General features: G+C 35.8%; 1 protein-coding gene across 1 annotated transcript; it reads right to left on the bottom strand.

Annotated features, from left to right (window-relative positions):
* Positions 1-892: 892 nt before the first annotated feature.
* On the bottom strand, positions 893-5,200 carry LOC113294295 (wall-associated receptor kinase 3-like). Its single transcript, XM_026542692.1, has 2 exons — positions 4,666-5,200; positions 893-1,323 (listed from the first exon to the last, which is right to left on the bottom strand). Exons 1-2 carry the CDS (start codon positions 5,198-5,200, stop codon positions 893-895), a joined length of 966 nt encoding a protein of 321 aa, XP_026398477.1.
* Between the last annotated feature and the right edge of the window lie 13,577 nt (positions 5,201-18,777).

Here is an 18,777-nt window from a genome sequence, read left to right as displayed (position 1 = left end):
TTCTGGCTGCGTACTGCTATGCACAGGTCCCTGTGTGCCTAGCTGGAGACAAAAAAAAAAAACGAACATGTAGCATTGCAACTCAATTAGGTATGTGTCAATCAACTGGGCAAAGAAAGCATCGTATTCCCTCCTTTGTCCTACGACAGCCTTGGTTAGACGCGAAGTAAATCAGCATGAGTTCCTAAACTTAAGAAGACTCTGTCAAAAGGCCCATTTTGAGAATAATCCGAAGTTCTCTAACTGACCTATTAACTACGAGGTGTAAGGCACACCGTGGAAATTGCAAATTTTGCTTGATTTTAAATCTCAACACCGAGACATTTAGCAAGGACCTAACCGAACGGAATTTGTTGTCTTAGGTTCAGAGCCTGCCTGTTAAGGATGTTCTGGTTTTACGGGCCCCTATATATTCGAAGGGCTGGCGGGCCTAATAGTGAGCTATAGTCTAGTCTTGCAAGAGTATTAGCTTTATCCTCTCCCTGGTTTTTTTTGCGCCAAAGGAAAGCTGCGCCATCATATGGAATGGAAGAGCCTTAAGTTTCTCTTTGTTGTGTGTTACGAGTCACCTCTATTCATTCTACACGACGACCATGTCAATATGCATGGCATGTCACAGATATGAGGAGAGGAAGTACCACTGGGTATAGAAGTAATTAAGAAGTGATGAACTGAAAAAAAGATAGGTTGTAACTTAAGCACCTGTATTAATTGAAAATCAGTAGGGACAAACTTAACGGCTTAATAAAGGGTGGATACGACACACATGCATAAACCAAGCAGCCAATATGTAAGCACTTACGTAAGTGCTAGACTTCAGCAGAAAACGTATGATTGATAACGAATTCTCACGTTCCTCTATTGGTTCTTCTTCCCCTACGTAAGTGCTAGACTACAGTGAAACTAAGCTTCCAAAATAAAGCTCTCCTAGGTGCAAATGTCTGAAACGCGGATTGATCGGCTCTATAACACTTCCATACTGATCAGGGTCGTGTATAACTAGACCGGTAGTAATATCACGCCCAAATAGAATCTCACCACTCTTGAAAGACATTATAAGTCTAAGATAGTTGTCAAAAATTTCAACTTTCACGGTATGACGTTTAGTCCAAGATTCTCGTTCTCCATAACTCTGCATTACCCATATTTCAATAACACTTCTGCCAACATTCCAAAGGGATCCGAATAAACAAAGGCACCCTTCCAACACAGCCACATGAGTATTGAAAATATTCATTTCTTTTGGTAATTCCATTTCCTTGAAAATCTCATTGCTAATATCTAGAGAGACTGTAACACGGGATTTGTCTACTTTCTTTTCCGCTAACCAATGAAGATCTCAATTAACAAGCACACCGGGCCCCTTTCTGCACATATAGAACCCATAAGGTACATTTTCAATGCTTTTCCATGAATTTAATCCTAACGAATAGACTTCGGATAAACTTCCTGTACAAGCTAATAACTTGTAATCATTACTCTTATAATCATAACCAAAAGCAGCCGTACTAACAAAATCTATATTTGATTTTGGCAATACCCTGTACTCCCTTGTGACTGGATTCCAAAGACAAAAAAATGCCTCTTGTCATAGGCAAACCAGATCATGATAAGAACCAAAAAACTGAACCGAATAACCTAAGGATTTGAATAGGTAATCTAATTCCACTGCATATTCAAGCAAATATTTATCCTCCGACAGTAATGACTCTAACGAATCATGACCAACAGAGTAGAATACGTCGCTCTGACACGCATCACCCGAATTACCCACGTTATGCTCGAACCCTAGAAGCATGAGATCAGGTTTGTTTCTCTGGAAAGAAAGGAACAATAGAGTTTTTGGAGGGAGACACGAGTCGGAGTTTGAGTTTTTAATCTATATAAATAAAACCATAGTCCTTTGGAGTTGTGAGATGGACACCTTTAGATATACCTCTCAAATTTTGCAAAACTAGGAGGGTGTAATGCATATGTAATTTGCTCGTAAGACTTTCATGTCTTATTTAATATAACCTTTTCATTTTCGAAAAAAAAAACAGTTCATTTTTCTGGGTAGCAAGATTAAGTTGCATCTTAACAAAGTCAGGGTTAGAAATTAGTGAAAACCATGACTTACATACACACGTACAAGCTGATAAGAATTTCACATGTACCTTTAAAAAGATTTAAAAGTAAATTTCCTCCGGAATGCTGCTTGACATTGTTTGTCCTTCGTGTAAACATCATAATCCAATGGTGAATGTGGATGTTTCATATGTGGCATCACTTTTGAGACATCCTTTGAGTATACAATCCTAAATATTAGGAAAAATAAAATTTTATCTCCAACCCATAAAGTTTTTTATTATTTTTTTACTTATTTGTAGGCATACAATTGGTTAAAATCTTTTCCGTTTTTACTTTTCAATGATATTTATTAATTAAAGTGTGACTAGGATGGGAAGACATCCTCTAAGTGAATGTCTAAAACTAGAGGTTCACCAAAAGGATGTCTAACTTTTTTTTTGCCACCTCACTTTTACATCGGTTGGAGATGATTTGTTTTAATCATGGTTGTGGATCCTACGTGGATTATGAATTTTTTCTTCACACACATTCCATTGAAGAGGCTCTAATCGACTGAGTCTCAACTTATGTTTATCAAACTCCTTAAATAGACTCATTAAACCCTAAACCTTTGGTTTTTTCTTCAGCCCAAAGGCCAAAAACTGGGCTCTACAGAACCTCCAATTGGTAAGACTTATACACCACAAATGGCAAATTCCAGATGGCAGTGACTAAGTGCAACCCACACTTAAGATAAATGTAACCCAAACTAAAATTTTAAATATTTGTGAACCTAATTAACAAGTGCAAACAAAACTCACCTTTATCCTCATACCTGTGTTTTTTTTTTCTTCCAACAATATTGTCAACCTATTAATGGACGATGAACTAAAAAACAATATTTTTGAAAATTCTATTAACCAACTTGATCGGTGTTATCTCTCATGAGTATTTCCTTCGATCTACTTTATTATTTAAGGATACGATGGTCCATAATCTCCATCTAAACGACCCTAACTGGCAGAATTTTGAACTAATCTTTTTTAGGATTTTTTTCCAAATTAATTTAAAAAGAGTTTTCCTAAAAAAGTATAGGGTTTTCTTTTTATATATAGTAGTTATGTTTGCTTAGATTTATTTTTATAGGTTTTTAGGTTAACAAAAATTAAGATACAATTATTCATATTTTGAAAGTTGACAATATACAGTGATAGATGATGAATCGAGTTCACACTTGTTTTGTGGTTGTTGGAGAATATGGGACTACTTTGTTGAAGGGTGCCACTTTGGATGGTCATACGACCCTAATGTCATTACATCTACGAAGGCTTGGAAGTTTAATTAGGGAGATGAAAGATTTAGTCGAATATGGAACAAAATTTCGGTTGCTATATGGTGGTGTATATGGAAAGATCGAAATGGAAGAACCTTCGATAACAAAAAGAAAACTTCGGCAAGCCTCATTAGAGATATCAAGTTACAAAATTTTTTTCGGGCCGAATCGAATACAAGAATGTTAGGGCTTACGGCAAATACGGTGATTTCTCTATGGGATTCATTATACCGGCCTCCGTATTTTTTTGTGTTTCTTTGCTTGGGTAGCCGAATCCCCTTTCGGTTCCCATTTTTTTGTTCGATTGTAATCATTGGGTTAATGCACCACCCTTAAGTTCCTCTTTCAATGAAAATTCCATTTGATCGATCAAAAAAAAAATGCAGTGATAAAATTTAATTTTTTTTTTTTTTTGTTTAAGATGGGTTTTTGATAGAATTTACTTTGTTAAAAAATGTTTATGGAACTACAAAAATTGATAGGATCAATTTAAGAATCAGAGATAAATCACTAACTAGGTCAAACAATTGATTTTTTGTTTTAATATACATGTACGTGAAATAAAAGAATTGATGAAACCCTATTTTTTTTAACGAGGAAGAAGAACATGGATGATGATAAAGATGGGTTTTTATTACCCACATAAATTAGGTTTACAAAATTTGAGATTTTGATTTTGGATTACATTTAACTTAGGTGTGGATTATATTTAGTCACTGTCTTCCAGATAACTGCTGACAAACTTAAAAATAGTACGTACTTCGAAAAGTAAAATCTTAATTAATCAATCATGTCACTCACAATTGCTTATATTAAGCCGCATCCTTAAATTAATTCTTAAAAGGGTTCCTCCATCAAATGGAAGAGTAACATACATGTAAAACTGAAATATGTTAATATCATCTTACAAGAAAAAAGAACAATGCTTAGGTCAATCTGGTTTCTTTTATTGGTGTACGTACCGTTTGAGTTTGTTGCATTATATGAGCAGACAATGTTGTAGTACGACCAACAAATCAACTTCTAGATATCTTCAGCTTAATGATATTGAATTTATGAAAATTTCATTATACATCGAAGTCTTATAAACATAAATGGTCACTAGTTACAAAAATAAAAGCTAGCATTACACATATAAATGGGTTCTGATATTCGAGTTCCATAAAAACTGTTCTCCGGAGTATATTTATTTATTTTATGCACATCTTCGACCAAGGAAAAGCACGCGACTGTGACAGTAATATAGCCACATTGAATCCATTTAGAAATCAGTTGGTATATACTATCGCCGAAACTAAGTGATGACAACTCTTTGTTTTTCATGCTATCATAATCACCACCGGTAGAGTAATCAGTGTAGTTAGCAGAGCTCAGTTGGCCATCCAGAAAGTGAACTTTCCCCAGTTTATCATCGTCCATTGCAGTGCCGCAAACCCAAGAGTTACTGGAAGACATTCTCAATCCATCTAGTATCATAACTACCTCATTCATTGTTGGTCTCTTTTCTCTTTCTACTCTTAAGCATCTCTTAGTTAGTTCAGCCACCTGCTGGAGTTGGAGTGGACCATTAAGATTCCATGCTTCTTTGTTCCTCGTAAAAGTATCATCTTGAATAATAAACAAGTATTCTAGCTTCATTGACGATAGAAAATAATTTGCTAAATTTCTCCCGTTTTCAGGTCTATGAAATTCAAGTGTCATTCTACCTGTGAATAGATCAGCAAGAAGAACACCAAAGTAATAAACATCGCTCTTATCCATTAACTGGTTTGTATGAAAATATTCTGGGTCCAAATACCCCAAAGTTCCTTGAACCATTGTGGTCAGTTTAGTTTTGTCAATAGGACTAAAAGTCGAATCTCCAAAATCAATGAAAACTTAAATCTGCAGATGACTCAATTCAAGAAAGGTATTTTGGTTACACAAAGAGTATTTGGATCCAGAAACCAAAAAATAAGCAATGTATTTAACTTTAAGAGAGCTCAGGGTTACAAGGGATTGTTGGTTTATCCTGACGAGCAAAAGAATAAAGATCATGCACAAACGTCTTTACAGAGGAAAAACAATAATAACAAATCAATTTGTTACTCAAATATTCGAACATAAAATTACATGGATTTTATTTTAAATGAGTATCTTTTAATATAAGTTTTTTTTAATGCATGTAATATTATTTTAATATAAGTTTCTTTTACAAAGATAAACATGTGTTATTATTTAAGTATTTCACAAAAAAAAAGTTAAAAATGATTATGGAAAAATATGATATTGAATTATGTGCTAATTGCTAACTTAATCATGAAAACATGTCATTCTTCTTTTTTTCATTGCCATCCTTGGTTGACTTTTTTCTTTTTACCATTATGACTGTTGACTATCTTCTTTAAGAAATTGTAGCACCTCCTTTATTCATTCATTTTCTCGTTATGGCCTCACGTCTGTTTTGTTTAGATGTTGATGAAAAACTAAAAAAACTTTCTCTTACTAAAAAAGCATAACTAGAGAAATTGAAACTTAAATTCCTACGCTAGATGCTCGTTAATACTTGGAACTCTAAAATCATATACCTAAAGTCCTTTTGGAATTGCAGTTTGGCAACAACGGATACCAACACAAGATCCATTTACCACATCATTTATACTATCACAGACTGAAAAACATCCGGTAGTGTAAGATCCACTTATTTTAGCTTTGACCTGCCTGTGCTATCACAATCGATAGCTATGAACTTATTTCGGGTGTTTGAGAATGTGAATTTTCTTAAATTAGCGCAAGAATATTTATCAACTATGTTATCGTCGGAACAATCAAAAGCCATGTAGACCATCATTGTCATCTGGCCATCAACTGATATGTAGATAACAAGCAAACCACCTAAGGATGATCTCGGGGGTTCAAAAGTATCATTGCAAGTTATCAATAAATTATTATTGTCTATAGAGCAATCGCTAGCAGTACCAACACCAAATGGGTATGGTATGGTAAGATTTCCGCATTTACATTGGAAACTAGCAATAACTGCTATTGCTTCATCTTGAACCCATAGTGAAATTAAGATATGAAAGACTACGAAAACCATGATTTGATAATGGCTTTTCTGTATTAATTTGGCTATGCATATATTTTGAGTTGATTGGTAATAAAAGAACATCATGAATTATAAGACATATAAAGCGTAAGGCTGACCTGGTCTAATTCGGTTGTTTTTATTTACTAGTTTCTATCGAATTGTTAAATTTGAATTAACGTATGAATGTTCATCTGAAATTTAAATAAATAATAATAAGGATGAATATATTAATAAATAACCCGTGCTTTGAGTTGCTTATCTTTAAACAATTGATGAACACGCATAACTTTGTCAAAATTATTATTATAAATTTTAAATTGGGTCACGAAATAAGTTATGTATAATAAAATAAGTATCCGAGTTCTTAGGCATCTCGAAGATATACTAAGGGTCACTCAAAGTTCAAAACTGCATATTTGGCAGTTTGCTGAGTTTAACAACTAATTAGTCACTGAGATAGATGACATGCTATCAGGATGCATGAAGACAACTAAATAGGGTAAGACCATCAACTTTAGTGTAAATTTTTGTGCTATCTATTGTTATTTAGAGTTTTGCAAATTGAAACCATAATAACCAACCTTCATTTGTACGAAATGGCCTTTAAGAAGATGTACGGACTACAGAGTGTACCACCAATAACAGAAAGAAAACGAATGTTCAACAATTATCTTCTTACTGGTCTCTTGTAATCTATGCACGCCCATGATTATGTCATGTTGTATCTAGATTAAACATGCGGTATTATTGGCATGTCACGCGTAATAATAAGGAGATCAGAAATAAAACCCGTCTGGTGCTTTAGATAAGATGCTTTATCCATTTTCATATGTACTAAAATTGTAACAAATGTTCGTGTCATATTTTTTTTTTAAAACAAATATTGACTAAGAAAATAAGAGACGACACTAGAGAGTAATTACAATAACCACGATGAAAAATTAAACAAACAAAGTGAAACTCCAAAAAATTGGGAGCACAAGTATCAAAATCAATACTGACAAAATTAAGCTAACGTAAAACACAAGAAATGCATAATAAGAGAAATAAAATGTAAGTACTAATGATAACAAATTATCGCGCTCGTTCTCTTCTTGTTCTTCTTAATTCGATTCCTCGTTGTCTTCTTATTTGGTTCCTCTATTTTTTCTTCCTCCTACATAAGTACCCCGACTTGAATGAAACTAAGCTTTGAAAGTAAGGATTTCCTTGCTACTTACAATTATATCAAGATAGAAATATTTGGCTCTCTAACACTTAGATTCAGGATCATATAAAACTAGATCAATGTTTCCCCTAAACAGAATCCACCACTCTTAAAACACCATATAGGCCTCAAATCAGTGTCATCAATGTTCACAACATAAGAATAAGCCCAAGATTCTTGAAAACCATAATTTTTATTTATCCATATTTTCACACGATTATAAAAGTCTAAAAGGAAACAAAGGCACCTTTTCAACACTCCCAAACTAAAAAAAATGTTATCCTCTAAAGTTTCGGGTAAGTCCAATTCTTTGAAAGTCTCTTTGTTAAGATCTATAGAGACTAGACCATCAGAAGAGTTTTGTACCCTATCAGACAACCAATGAAGATCTTCTTTAACATGCACGCTGGATATCTGAAACCATTGAAGCTCATAAGGTACGTTTTCAATTATTTTCCATGAATTTATTCGTAACAACCAAACTTCGAATAAGCTTTCTGAAACAGTTTCTGATCAACTAGTAACTTGTAATCGTTACTCTTATAATCAGAAACAAATGCAACCATACTAACGCCATGTATATCTTATTTTGGTAATATCTTGTACTCCCTTAGGATGGATTCCAAAGACAAAAGGATTTTCTCTCTTGGAACCATAGGTAAACCAGACCATCAGAGCAACCCATAAGGTTAGCTGAATAACCTAAGGATTTTGAACGGGTGATCCGATTCCACTGCATAATCAAGAAATATGTCTATCGACAATAATGACTCTGTTGAATCATGCTTTATGGATTAGAACAGGTCACACCCTTTAAGGACGAGATTAGATTTATTTCTTAGGATAATATGATTAAGTTTGCATCTTAACAAAATTAGGTTAGAAATTGGGGAAAACCATGTCTCGTAGGAATGGTAATAATATAAACTATATGAAAAGTCTTAGTATTTAGGATTATATTTAGTATTTGATATATTTAGTATGAATTTATTTACAAGTATTATTCTTGCATACCAAGTTATGATATCACTATATATACCCTATGAGTTAACAATATAAATCATATCATTCAGTAATTAATATATATGTTTTTTTTCTTTCTTCTTCAAAGTTCTAAGTTGGTGTCAGCATATTCGATCCTTACATGTGCCCACTTTGTTCTTTCTCAACTAGCGGCAGTAGACCCAATGCTACCATCCGTCGAATCTTCCTTCTTAATTAAAATCCATTGGCCTAACTAACCTCGAAAACCGACTTGCAAGTTTAGAGTTGCCCAAGGCCTATAAATCTCAGGATCGTAAATATCTTATACAACATGGAACTGATAATCTTAACATGCACCCTCACGTGTAGCCTCGTTGGGTCTAACATGTTGACATGATAAATCAGATGACACTGAATAAAGATACGGTCAATGTGGGCATCCAACTTAAATCCAATTGGTTATGAGTGGAGTGGTCCTTTCATATTTTAAGTTTATAAAGGGAATATTAGCAATGTAAACACATTTGCACACACATTAACAAGCTAATAGGGATTTCGCTGGTACCTTCGGAAACATTTGAAGTTAGATCTCCCCGGGAATGCTCGACAATGTTTTTCCTTCGTGTAAACTTCAAATTCTAATTAATCAATCAATTGATTTTCAGTTACATCCATCAAAACCCTTAAGTAAACGCCTGCACTATACACTGGAACTTGGACTCTACAAAAATCTGTATTTGATTTGAAGATGCTGGGCACAGTGATCCGCATTTTTTCGCTATCTAAACAACCCAAGCCACATTCGTAAAGGAGTTCCACCCCGAAAATCCCCAGTTTGTGAAGAATTATTCTTTCTTTTAAGACAAAGTCGGCCCTGCCATATAAGCAAGTAAAGCCTTGCTTGAGGCCACAAAAATAAAAAGGTCCCAATTTTTTTCATGGATTTGTGAGCCAAATAAACAGTAAGTCGTATATTTTCATGTGATTAGCTAAAAGAATCAAAAATAAATTAGCGAACTAAAAATACTTCAAGGTTGATAATGGATAGTTTATCTATTGATAATTCCTTTACACGAAAATTTGGATAACTGCTGTAAATAAATAAATGAAGAAATATAAATGAATGACCAAGTAGGAGATGCCGACAACATCAATTTGGAGATATTTTTATTGTTCATATGTCGGCACTGAAAAACCCTGAAAACTACTGAGTCATGTCTGCAGCTACAATAAAATGTACCCCAATTAATACCGACATCCATAATTGACCGTACATATATACCGGAAAATTTAATATAAGTAATATTCTACTTTTGTAATTTTACTTCGCTCACAAAATCAATAATAAACTAGTAATGTGCCATCGAGCGAAGGTAGACCTTTTCAGTTAAAAATTTGTTATTTTTGTGGTTGTACTTGTCGTGGGAGGACATCTTTAAGAAATCACCTACGGATCAAGTCAAATTTCATTGACAATCCATAAGAGTTTCCTATTAAAACTTCGGGTCTCCTTTTAGGGCTGCAATTTTCTTGGCCTGGGCCTCATAAATACGAGGAATGGCCCTATTTATTTTATTTTTATTTTTTTTTGCTTCGGGCCACATAAATATGAGGACTGACTGGCCCTGTTTTAAGATGATCAATGAATTGTTTTTGTCCAAGTATCTCTAAGTCAACAAGATGTCAAGATTTTTATAAATCCTCGATACACATAAAAACAAGGACCTTCTTATTCAACTCCCCCCACTGTTTTACTATCAACAAGAAATATTTTTGGCGGAACTTTAATTTGGCACTTTAGAGAAAATGGTTGTTAAGTTTTGAGCGGTGCAATGTGTACATGGTTGTTACATGTTATACTTTTGGCTGCAAGATATCATGCAAAAGAACGAATAATTCCACCAAAATATCACTGCTGATCAAGAACATGCATTCAAATGCAGTGAAGTGAACTAACGAGCGAGTATCCTGTCTCGATCGTGGAAGGAAAAACTTGATATCCATTCCCTGATTCTCATCATATAAATACCAAAATGGAGTGCACAAGCAATAACATTTATACCAATTATTGTTTGGTGGTGAACTTAATTTCATACTTTTAATATCAGGCCGGTGAAAGTGAAAATTGTTACAAAGTGATAAAGGAGTCTTGGAAGCTTTTCTTTTTTGATTAGAAGAGAGGATTTTATTAAAGAGAAAATAATGTACAGGAGTCTACAGAGAGTAGACTAGAAGAAAGGAGTCTTGGATGCTGATTGAAGAAACTTAACAGCAAGATAGTGGTTTGGATTTGCTTAAAAATTCATTTAAACTTTGCAAGTAAGAAGCATGTCATGTAGTTACACGTACAAGATGATTCTGTAGCATCGGTCGCCTGTGGTCAAGGTAGAGCCTCACTCCTAATAAATAGTACTTCTCCAGTTCGCATGAGACGGAACCGAAATGAATGACCAAAGGAATAGGAGCACGACTGGGATATCTGTGAAGCAGCTGCTTCATCTATCCAAATGCGGGCCAATGATATCCAACCGTTCACGGCTCTCTTTAAGGGCCCACCAAATGGATGAGGGACATTGGTCTACATTTGGAATAGATCCTCATAACTATTCCTAGTCGGATGGCTTCGTTTCGTTGTCCACTCCACATGAGATTAACAGGGGTGCTGCCCCAATGATATCCAACCGTTCAGGGCTCTCTTAAAGGGCCCACCAAATGGGTGAGGGACATTGATCTACATTTGGACTAGATCCCCATAGCTACTCCTAGTCGGATGGCTTCGTTTCGTTGTCCCCTCCACAGGAGATTAACAGGGGTGCTGCGCCAATGATATCCAACCGTTCAGGGATCTCTTAAAGGGCCCACCAAATGGGTGATGGACATTGGTCTACATTTGGACTAGATCCCCATAACTATTCCTAGTCGGATGGCTTCGTTTCATTGTCCCCTCCACAGGAGATTAACAGGGGTGCTGCCCCAATGATATCCAACCGTTCAGGGCTCTCTTAAAGGGCCCACCAAATGGGTGAGGGACATTGGTCTATATTTAGACTAGATCCCCATAACTACTCCTAGTCGGATGGTTTCGTTTCGTTGTCCCCTCCACAGGAGATTAACAGGGGTGCTGCCCCAATGATATCCAACCGTTCAGGGCTCTCTTAAAGGGCCCACCAAATGGGTGAGGGACATTGGTCTACATTTGAACTAGATCCCCATAACTACTCCTAGTCGGATGGCTTCGTTTCGTTGTCCCCTCCACGGGAGATTAACAGGAGTGCTGCCCCAATGATATCCAACCGTTCGGGGCTCTCTTAAAGGACCCACCAAATGGATGAGGGACATTGGTCTATATTTGGACTAGATCCCCATAACTACTCCTAGTCGGATGGTTTCGTTTCGTTGTCCCCTCCACAGGAGATTAACAGGGGTGCTGCCCCAATGATATCCAACCGTTCAGGGCTCTCTTAAAGGGCCCACCAAATGGGTGAGGGACATTGGTTTATATTTGGATTAGATCCCCATAACTACTCCTACTCGGATGGCTTCGTTTCGTTGTCCCCTCCACAGGAGATTAACAGGGGTGCTGTTTTACCCACCATAGGTCCCACATGTGTTGTGTCTTACGGTTTTTGACACGGGATTTTAGCCCAGGTACACACAGCATTGTTGTTCTCTTATTCCTTCCACACTCGACGGCAAAACCCTAGAACTCCTTAATCTCTCTCAGCTGATCACTTTCATATCTCTCAACTCATTTTCTACAGCTCGTTCAACTCATCTTCTCCGTCTCTTTTTTCTGAAAGAATCACCAGCTTCAGGTACGATTTGGAAACACGGGTTTTACTTTAAGCTAAAAACATTAGAGCAGTGATCTCTTTGGGAACATGGGTTGTTTACTTTTTAGCATATCAGGTTGAACATTCTATGGAGAAGGGTTCTTTTTCTTTTGTGCGTGTGTTTGTTAAGGTTTAGTCAAGTATTTGTAAGTATGAACTAATTTTGTTTTGTAATAGGCAGAAAGGATTTTCCCGTATCTTAAATTTTAGAGTGCATTGTGATTCTCGATGACGCGTGCTACAAAAGAGACAGTATCGAAGGCGAAAGTTGCACCTGAAATCGGGTTTCTGGATAGAGAGCGAAAATCAGTGAGTTGTTTTACTAGTTTTCCACGTGGTAACTTTGACTGCACCGGGAATTAGTAGGCAATGGTGATTTTATTTCTCCAGCAGTAACGCATATTTTTTCTGTTGGACTGAATGACTCAAAACTCGGTCCAATTATACCATTCTTATCTTAGTGATATGATACAATGTAGAGGTGTTAGGATTCGGTATGATCCTTAATGGTATATCATACAAACATATATAATCACGCTTTCCTTGAGAAAAAACTGCACCATCTGGAATCTAGATTGTTAATTATGTAAATATTAAAACCTATATTTAGACTAAACTTTTTTGTTCGTTACCTTGTGTTTGTAAAGTGACATGTACTTCGGTACTTGTATTTTACTTTTACCTTAACTAACAAAATAACCTATTTTTAGGCTACAATATGGGTTAGTAGGACTGAATCACCAGGTCATGAATCAAGTGAGGAGAAGGAACAAGAGGGGCGTCCTCCAAGGTTGACTCTCTCAATCTATTGTTGTTCAATGTCATTTTGTAGTTGCTGCCTTGTCACATTCCATACTGTTGTGGATTTCTAAAAGACTTTTTTTTGCTTGCCTGAAGGTTGGGCTTAGGGGCAAAAATTACACCCCAACTGGGTTGCACAGACACGCGTCCGCGACACGACGCGGACGCGCGGACACTACAAATTTCCCAAAAAATTAGGATGCGGACACGTAAATACGTATTTTATTTATATATTATGTATATATACAATTATGTATTTATACAACAAAGTTAAGTATGTCATCCTAAAAATTAGAAAATAATGCTACATGTGTATAAATTTCAAAAGAAAATAAGAGATCGTTTGTTTATACACGTCGAAAGTCAAACAATTATCACTATTAAACACATGGCACAATCAAAATGCATTCTTAGAACAACACATGTCCAACCAAAAATATATGTGATGTCATTTCCAATTACAAAATCCTAGTAAAGATTTAAATGATTGATCTAAATGCTTGTCTTTCTTCATTTAGTTAATAATAGTAAAAATAAAGGAAGAAGTTTAAATGAAAATGAAAAAATAATGTTCCAAACGCGAGTCATCGGTGCGTCCAAATAAAAAGCGTGCGGGACGCGCGTCGGACACGTACACGACTCCAAAAACGGAGCGTCCGTGCAACCCAGCACCCCAAGCTAGACTTGCACCTTCCACTGATCTAGCGGAGAAAATTTTGCACGGCAACTTGAAAGCTGCTGGAAAAAAGCGAGCTGCGGCTAGTAAATTAGAAGAAGAATTGAAGGCTACAAATGGACAAGCTAGTGATGATGACAACGACGAAGAGACAGATAGCAGAACCAATGCTTTTACCAAATGGAAAGTGGCGCCTGTTTCCCCGAGTTTGCATGGCAAGAAGAAACGAAAGAGATAAGGTTTAAATTTTTGATGGTGAAAATATTAATCATGGGTTGTTCGGAGACGTAAACGCTGTTGTTCGTTTAGTGACTTTAACTAAAAGCGATTCAACTCTGTTGTGTGTCTAGTGTTATACTTGTAGATGCATGATTAGGATCTTCCATTCAAAAGTAAAATTAAAAATGCATGATCAGGCCAGTCGCTACTAGTTCTCAATTACAGATCCTTGAGTAGAGGTATCAGAGTAAATACTCTGGAACGTGACTTTCAAATACCCATCTAACTGAACAAAACTTGTGCCATGAAAGCCTTGCAGCCAGGGTGCTGACGAATCTGTTTACAGTAACTTCAAGAATATCTGGCAACACTTGGTTATTTAGAGTATTGAAAGTTGAAACAACAATAGCCAACCTTTGTGCAAAGGAAAACACGATATGATACTGCAAGGATCCTGTACAGACATATCCTAATCAGGAGACGGTATGTTAGACATCCATGCATGGTAGGTCACATATGTATGGGGAGAAGATGCTTTCTCAAATTTAATGCATTAAAATTTGACAAGTACGGAGAATAAGAGAGATTAGAGTACGTAATTACAGTAACCACAAAGAAAACAAATTCGAGAAATTCAAAAGATTGGAAGTGCAGTACAAGTACCGACAAAAAAAGTTAACCCAACTGATGCAAAACATGCAGATAGGCTATAACGAAACGTATAAAGACTAAAAAAATACATCTAGCTCATGAGTCACGCTTCAGCTTCTTATTCTCTTTTCCTCTTCTTCTCCGCTGGTTCTTCTATTTCTTCTTCAATCCCTACATAAGTACTTGAATTAAGTGAAACTAAGCTTTCAAAATAAAGCTCTTCTTTCAAGCATGTCAACCTAGAAACCTTTGGATTAACACTTCCAGATTTAGGGTCATTTAAAAGTAGACCTCAATGATCACCCCGAAATAGAATCTCACCACTCTTAAAAGACCACAAAAGCCTCAAACAAGGGTCATCAACAATTCTTTTATGTTCTTCACAAAATAATGTTTAAATTAAAGGGCTCATGCCCATGGGTGTGTGGTCCAAAAACATAAGTATTTTGGTTTTCCCTTTTCCATGTATATAGATGATATTGTATCCATGTAACTAGATAACTCATCTCAATAGAATCCTTCTCCTTTTCTATTTCTTTGTCTTCTTCCTTATAATTTACTGCAAAACATTATCATGCACGATGTTGTACCATGGAGCTATATCGGATGGATTGATTTCTTTTCTATTTTTTTTTGCTACACGGATTAACGTCAAGCTAATGTGGAAATCGCTGGAATCAAATCAGATAAGTTGGACCTGTTTTGTGTTTCTTTTTTCACTGTTCTTGATTTTGGCATATACATTGGGTATATTAAATCTGCGGCAAAAATTTATTTAATCAGAAATTAGGCGAAAATTGATTTAATTAGGAATTAGGGGTTATTTTGATTTATCGTTTTTAATCAGAAATTACTTTGATTATTATTTTGTGGTGCTGTGTATGTACTAATTATAATTAGGCTTAGGCATTACTTTGGTTAATCTAATCTTAATTCTTAATCTAATCGTTTGTAATTTGGGACTTGGGAAAGGGATCAGCTGTTCGTGAAAGAAGTAAAGGGGATCTGTTGTCTGCTCAATCCCGAAAGAAAATTTTCCCAAAAAAAAAAAGGGTGAAAGAGGAAAGCCTGTTCATATGATACCCACTCATAATCGATGAAATATGAGTGCTCTTTGTAAGATTAATTTAATCTTTGTTCATACGCTGGGATTCAATGTGTTCTTATCTTCGCATGGAGATTGGTTCGCTTTAACCCGACTCAACTTGGCCCCGAGCCAGCGGTCTAACTCAGCCCCGATCCAGCGAACCAACTCGGTTCCAGTTCCAGGCTGGTTTTGGGGCGTGTGCGAGTAAGTCTGTACCAGTTGTGCTTATATACGGTGGGAACCAGAAATGTGAGGTATGTGACTAAAACTAATGTGGGTTTTTACATTGAATACCTGATGGGCTCATTTTTTTTTTAGAACATGCCTAGTTCTGTTTTTTTTCTTCTTAAGATAAGTCCATACTATATAAACGATCAATTTAAATTATTTTTGTTGATCTCAATCATTAAGAATTTTGATCTTAATGCTATTTTGTTCTCTTGAATATGAAATTGGCTATAGTTGCATGTGGTCTATTGTTTAATTGGTTGTACCAACTCTATTTCAAATATATTTATTTGGGGTTTAAAAGTACTTGAGCACCATTATTGTGTATTTGATATTTTCTGCCCAAATTTGAATGTTCTGTGGGATGTAATTCGCTTGCTCGACTATTAAAGAGTCGGTAGTTTCAAAACACACATTCAAATAAAATCACATTGATAGACGCATTTTTGTGTCTAATTTGATCTCAATACTATATATTGTTGGCACTCGATTTTGTACTAATTTCGTTATTTATGTCTTTGTAGGAATTTTTAGAGAAATAATCCCTTGCGGCGAAATGGGCTCGAAAAGTAGCGTTTTACACCCCGGAGAAAATTACTAAGGGCGTCCCAGAAATGTCCCGGAGGAACCCAGAAAAATTACTATTTCCACCCAAAAACTACTATTCCACCCTAATTGCTATTCGCACCCAAGCTCTGGTTAAGGGGCATCCGTCTTCTCTTTAAATTCAAAAGCAGCTTTTTGGCGGGAAAAATATATTCAAAACTGGCAGATTTGTGATCGAGAAAATGAAGGTGTTCTAGTGCGATTCAATCGCTGAAATTTGGTGGGAAGTTGTGATATGACATAAGTAAGCTAGTGTGAGTGTTTGTTTATCCCAGAATTGGCTACAATTTTCTAGACAATTCACGAGCTCAAAACAGACACACACACACACAGGGATAATAATCACGCATTATGGAGAGTTCTGGAAGTGTTCTGCTCATGTTTGATGGCTCGAGCAACACTTTGGGTCGTGATAAATCGATTTGGAGCGTGCTGGGAGGAAGTTTACGTGTGAAATTCCAAGTCTGGTAAGAAAATATTCAAAAATAATGTTATTCACTGCCGAGTAAAGACGAATTATTTGGAGTTATGGCGAGGGATTTCAGCGTGTCTTTGAGTATAAATATGATCTTTGGGTCTACTAGAAGGGGTGTCGAGAGTTTGGGGTCGAGAGGAGGTCCAGAGAAGCAGAAATCAAGAGTTGATGAAACTCTGTTGCTGCTGCTGCTGATGAAGAACACCAAGAACACGAAGAACGGACTCGCAAGGACAGTCGTTTATGAACAGTGTCTAAGACGCACAGCCGTGGTCGCAGCGCAGTCTAAACAGCAGCAGCACTTGTCTTTTATCGTTCATTCTGTGACGCTTTTTGTGCGTCGCATATTACAGTTTTACACCATTTTCTCTTCTTCTCATCATTTGTAAACCATTTTTGAGCCATAATAAATTATTTTGAGAGCATTTTTACTATGATGAGTTAAACCCCAACACTGGGACGACGGAGGAGGCCGAGCTTCATACATGGGTAATTTTATTAATTCTTTTTAAGACTTTTGCATTAAAAATTAATTGAAATAAGATTTGATTAAATTGGGTGTTATTTGATTAGATGGGTGATGCTTAGCTTAGGTGATTTGATGTTCCATGCTTAACATTTACAATCAATGTTTTGAGAATCTACTTTGGCAAAATAAGAGTCCATATATGTTTTGAACGATTATTGTTGAGAATAAATCATTGAGCCCTATGTTATGAAGATTGGCCGAATCATTAGTCCCAGTACCTCTCTACCAATTTGTCAATATTTTTGTGTATAATTTTTATAAATCTAAAAATCCTTCACCTTCACAAGTCTTAGAGTTCGAACCTTCATTACTACAACCCCACGAAAAATCTTAAATCACACATGTATTCCAATTTTTGTGGAAGAACTCACAAAAGCTAATATGAGTCATAAAATTTTCATTCTCTACTGCATCCATAATACTAACGAACTGGTATATGTTGAAGTATGAAAACAAAAGTACTACCTTTAGTAATATATTCAACCTAAAGTAATTGGTTGACATGTGTAGTGAGATTCTCTTGGAATATTGAGATAAAGAAATTTCTCAAATTAAGATAAATGTAGCAAAATTGAAAATGAAAAAAAAACACCAAATTAATGAGTGCTAGACGTACCGACTCATATAAAGCATGTGAAAAGGGACATATATTTTTTTCCGCGACAGTAATGACACCAAAGTATAGGTATCAATTGAACATGGGATCAGCTAAAATGTAATTCTAGATCCCATCTTAAATAAAATAGTTGGAAACGCATCTGGTCATAGGTGTTGGTATATAAAATGTAATGTGTATGTATATCATAGTAACAACCAATTTTCACATCAACTTTAATGGCAACAAGAACTTTGCCTGGCCAATCGAGCGCAACACTGCTCATTTTTTTTTTCAAGATAGAACAAAGACGTCGAAAAATCTCTAAATGTACCAAGAGATAATCACACCTTGTTAAATTCCCCAAGTAACCCATGCAAATGGATATCATGTGGAGCATCAAAATGATGAGAATGTAATTGGTTGCATCTTTT

Source organism: Papaver somniferum, chromosome 7 (assembly GCF_003573695.1).
Source record: "Papaver somniferum cultivar HN1 chromosome 7, ASM357369v1, whole genome shotgun sequence".
In the NCBI taxonomy this organism is placed as follows: domain Eukaryota; kingdom Viridiplantae; phylum Streptophyta; class Magnoliopsida; order Ranunculales; family Papaveraceae; genus Papaver; species Papaver somniferum.
Note: the sequence above shows the minus strand (reverse complement) of the source record. Positions and strands in the feature narration are given on the sequence as shown.

Excerpts from the sequence above, each read along its gene's own strand:
- LOC113294295 (XM_026542692.1), bottom strand. The coding sequence starts at position 5,200 with ATGGTTCAAGGAACTTTGGGGTATTTGGACCCAGAATATTTTCATACA. Across the intron at positions 1,324-4,665 it reads ATCACTTAGTTTCGGCGATA|CGGAAAAGAAAGTAGACAAA; the intron begins GTATATACCAAC and ends TTCATTGGTTAG.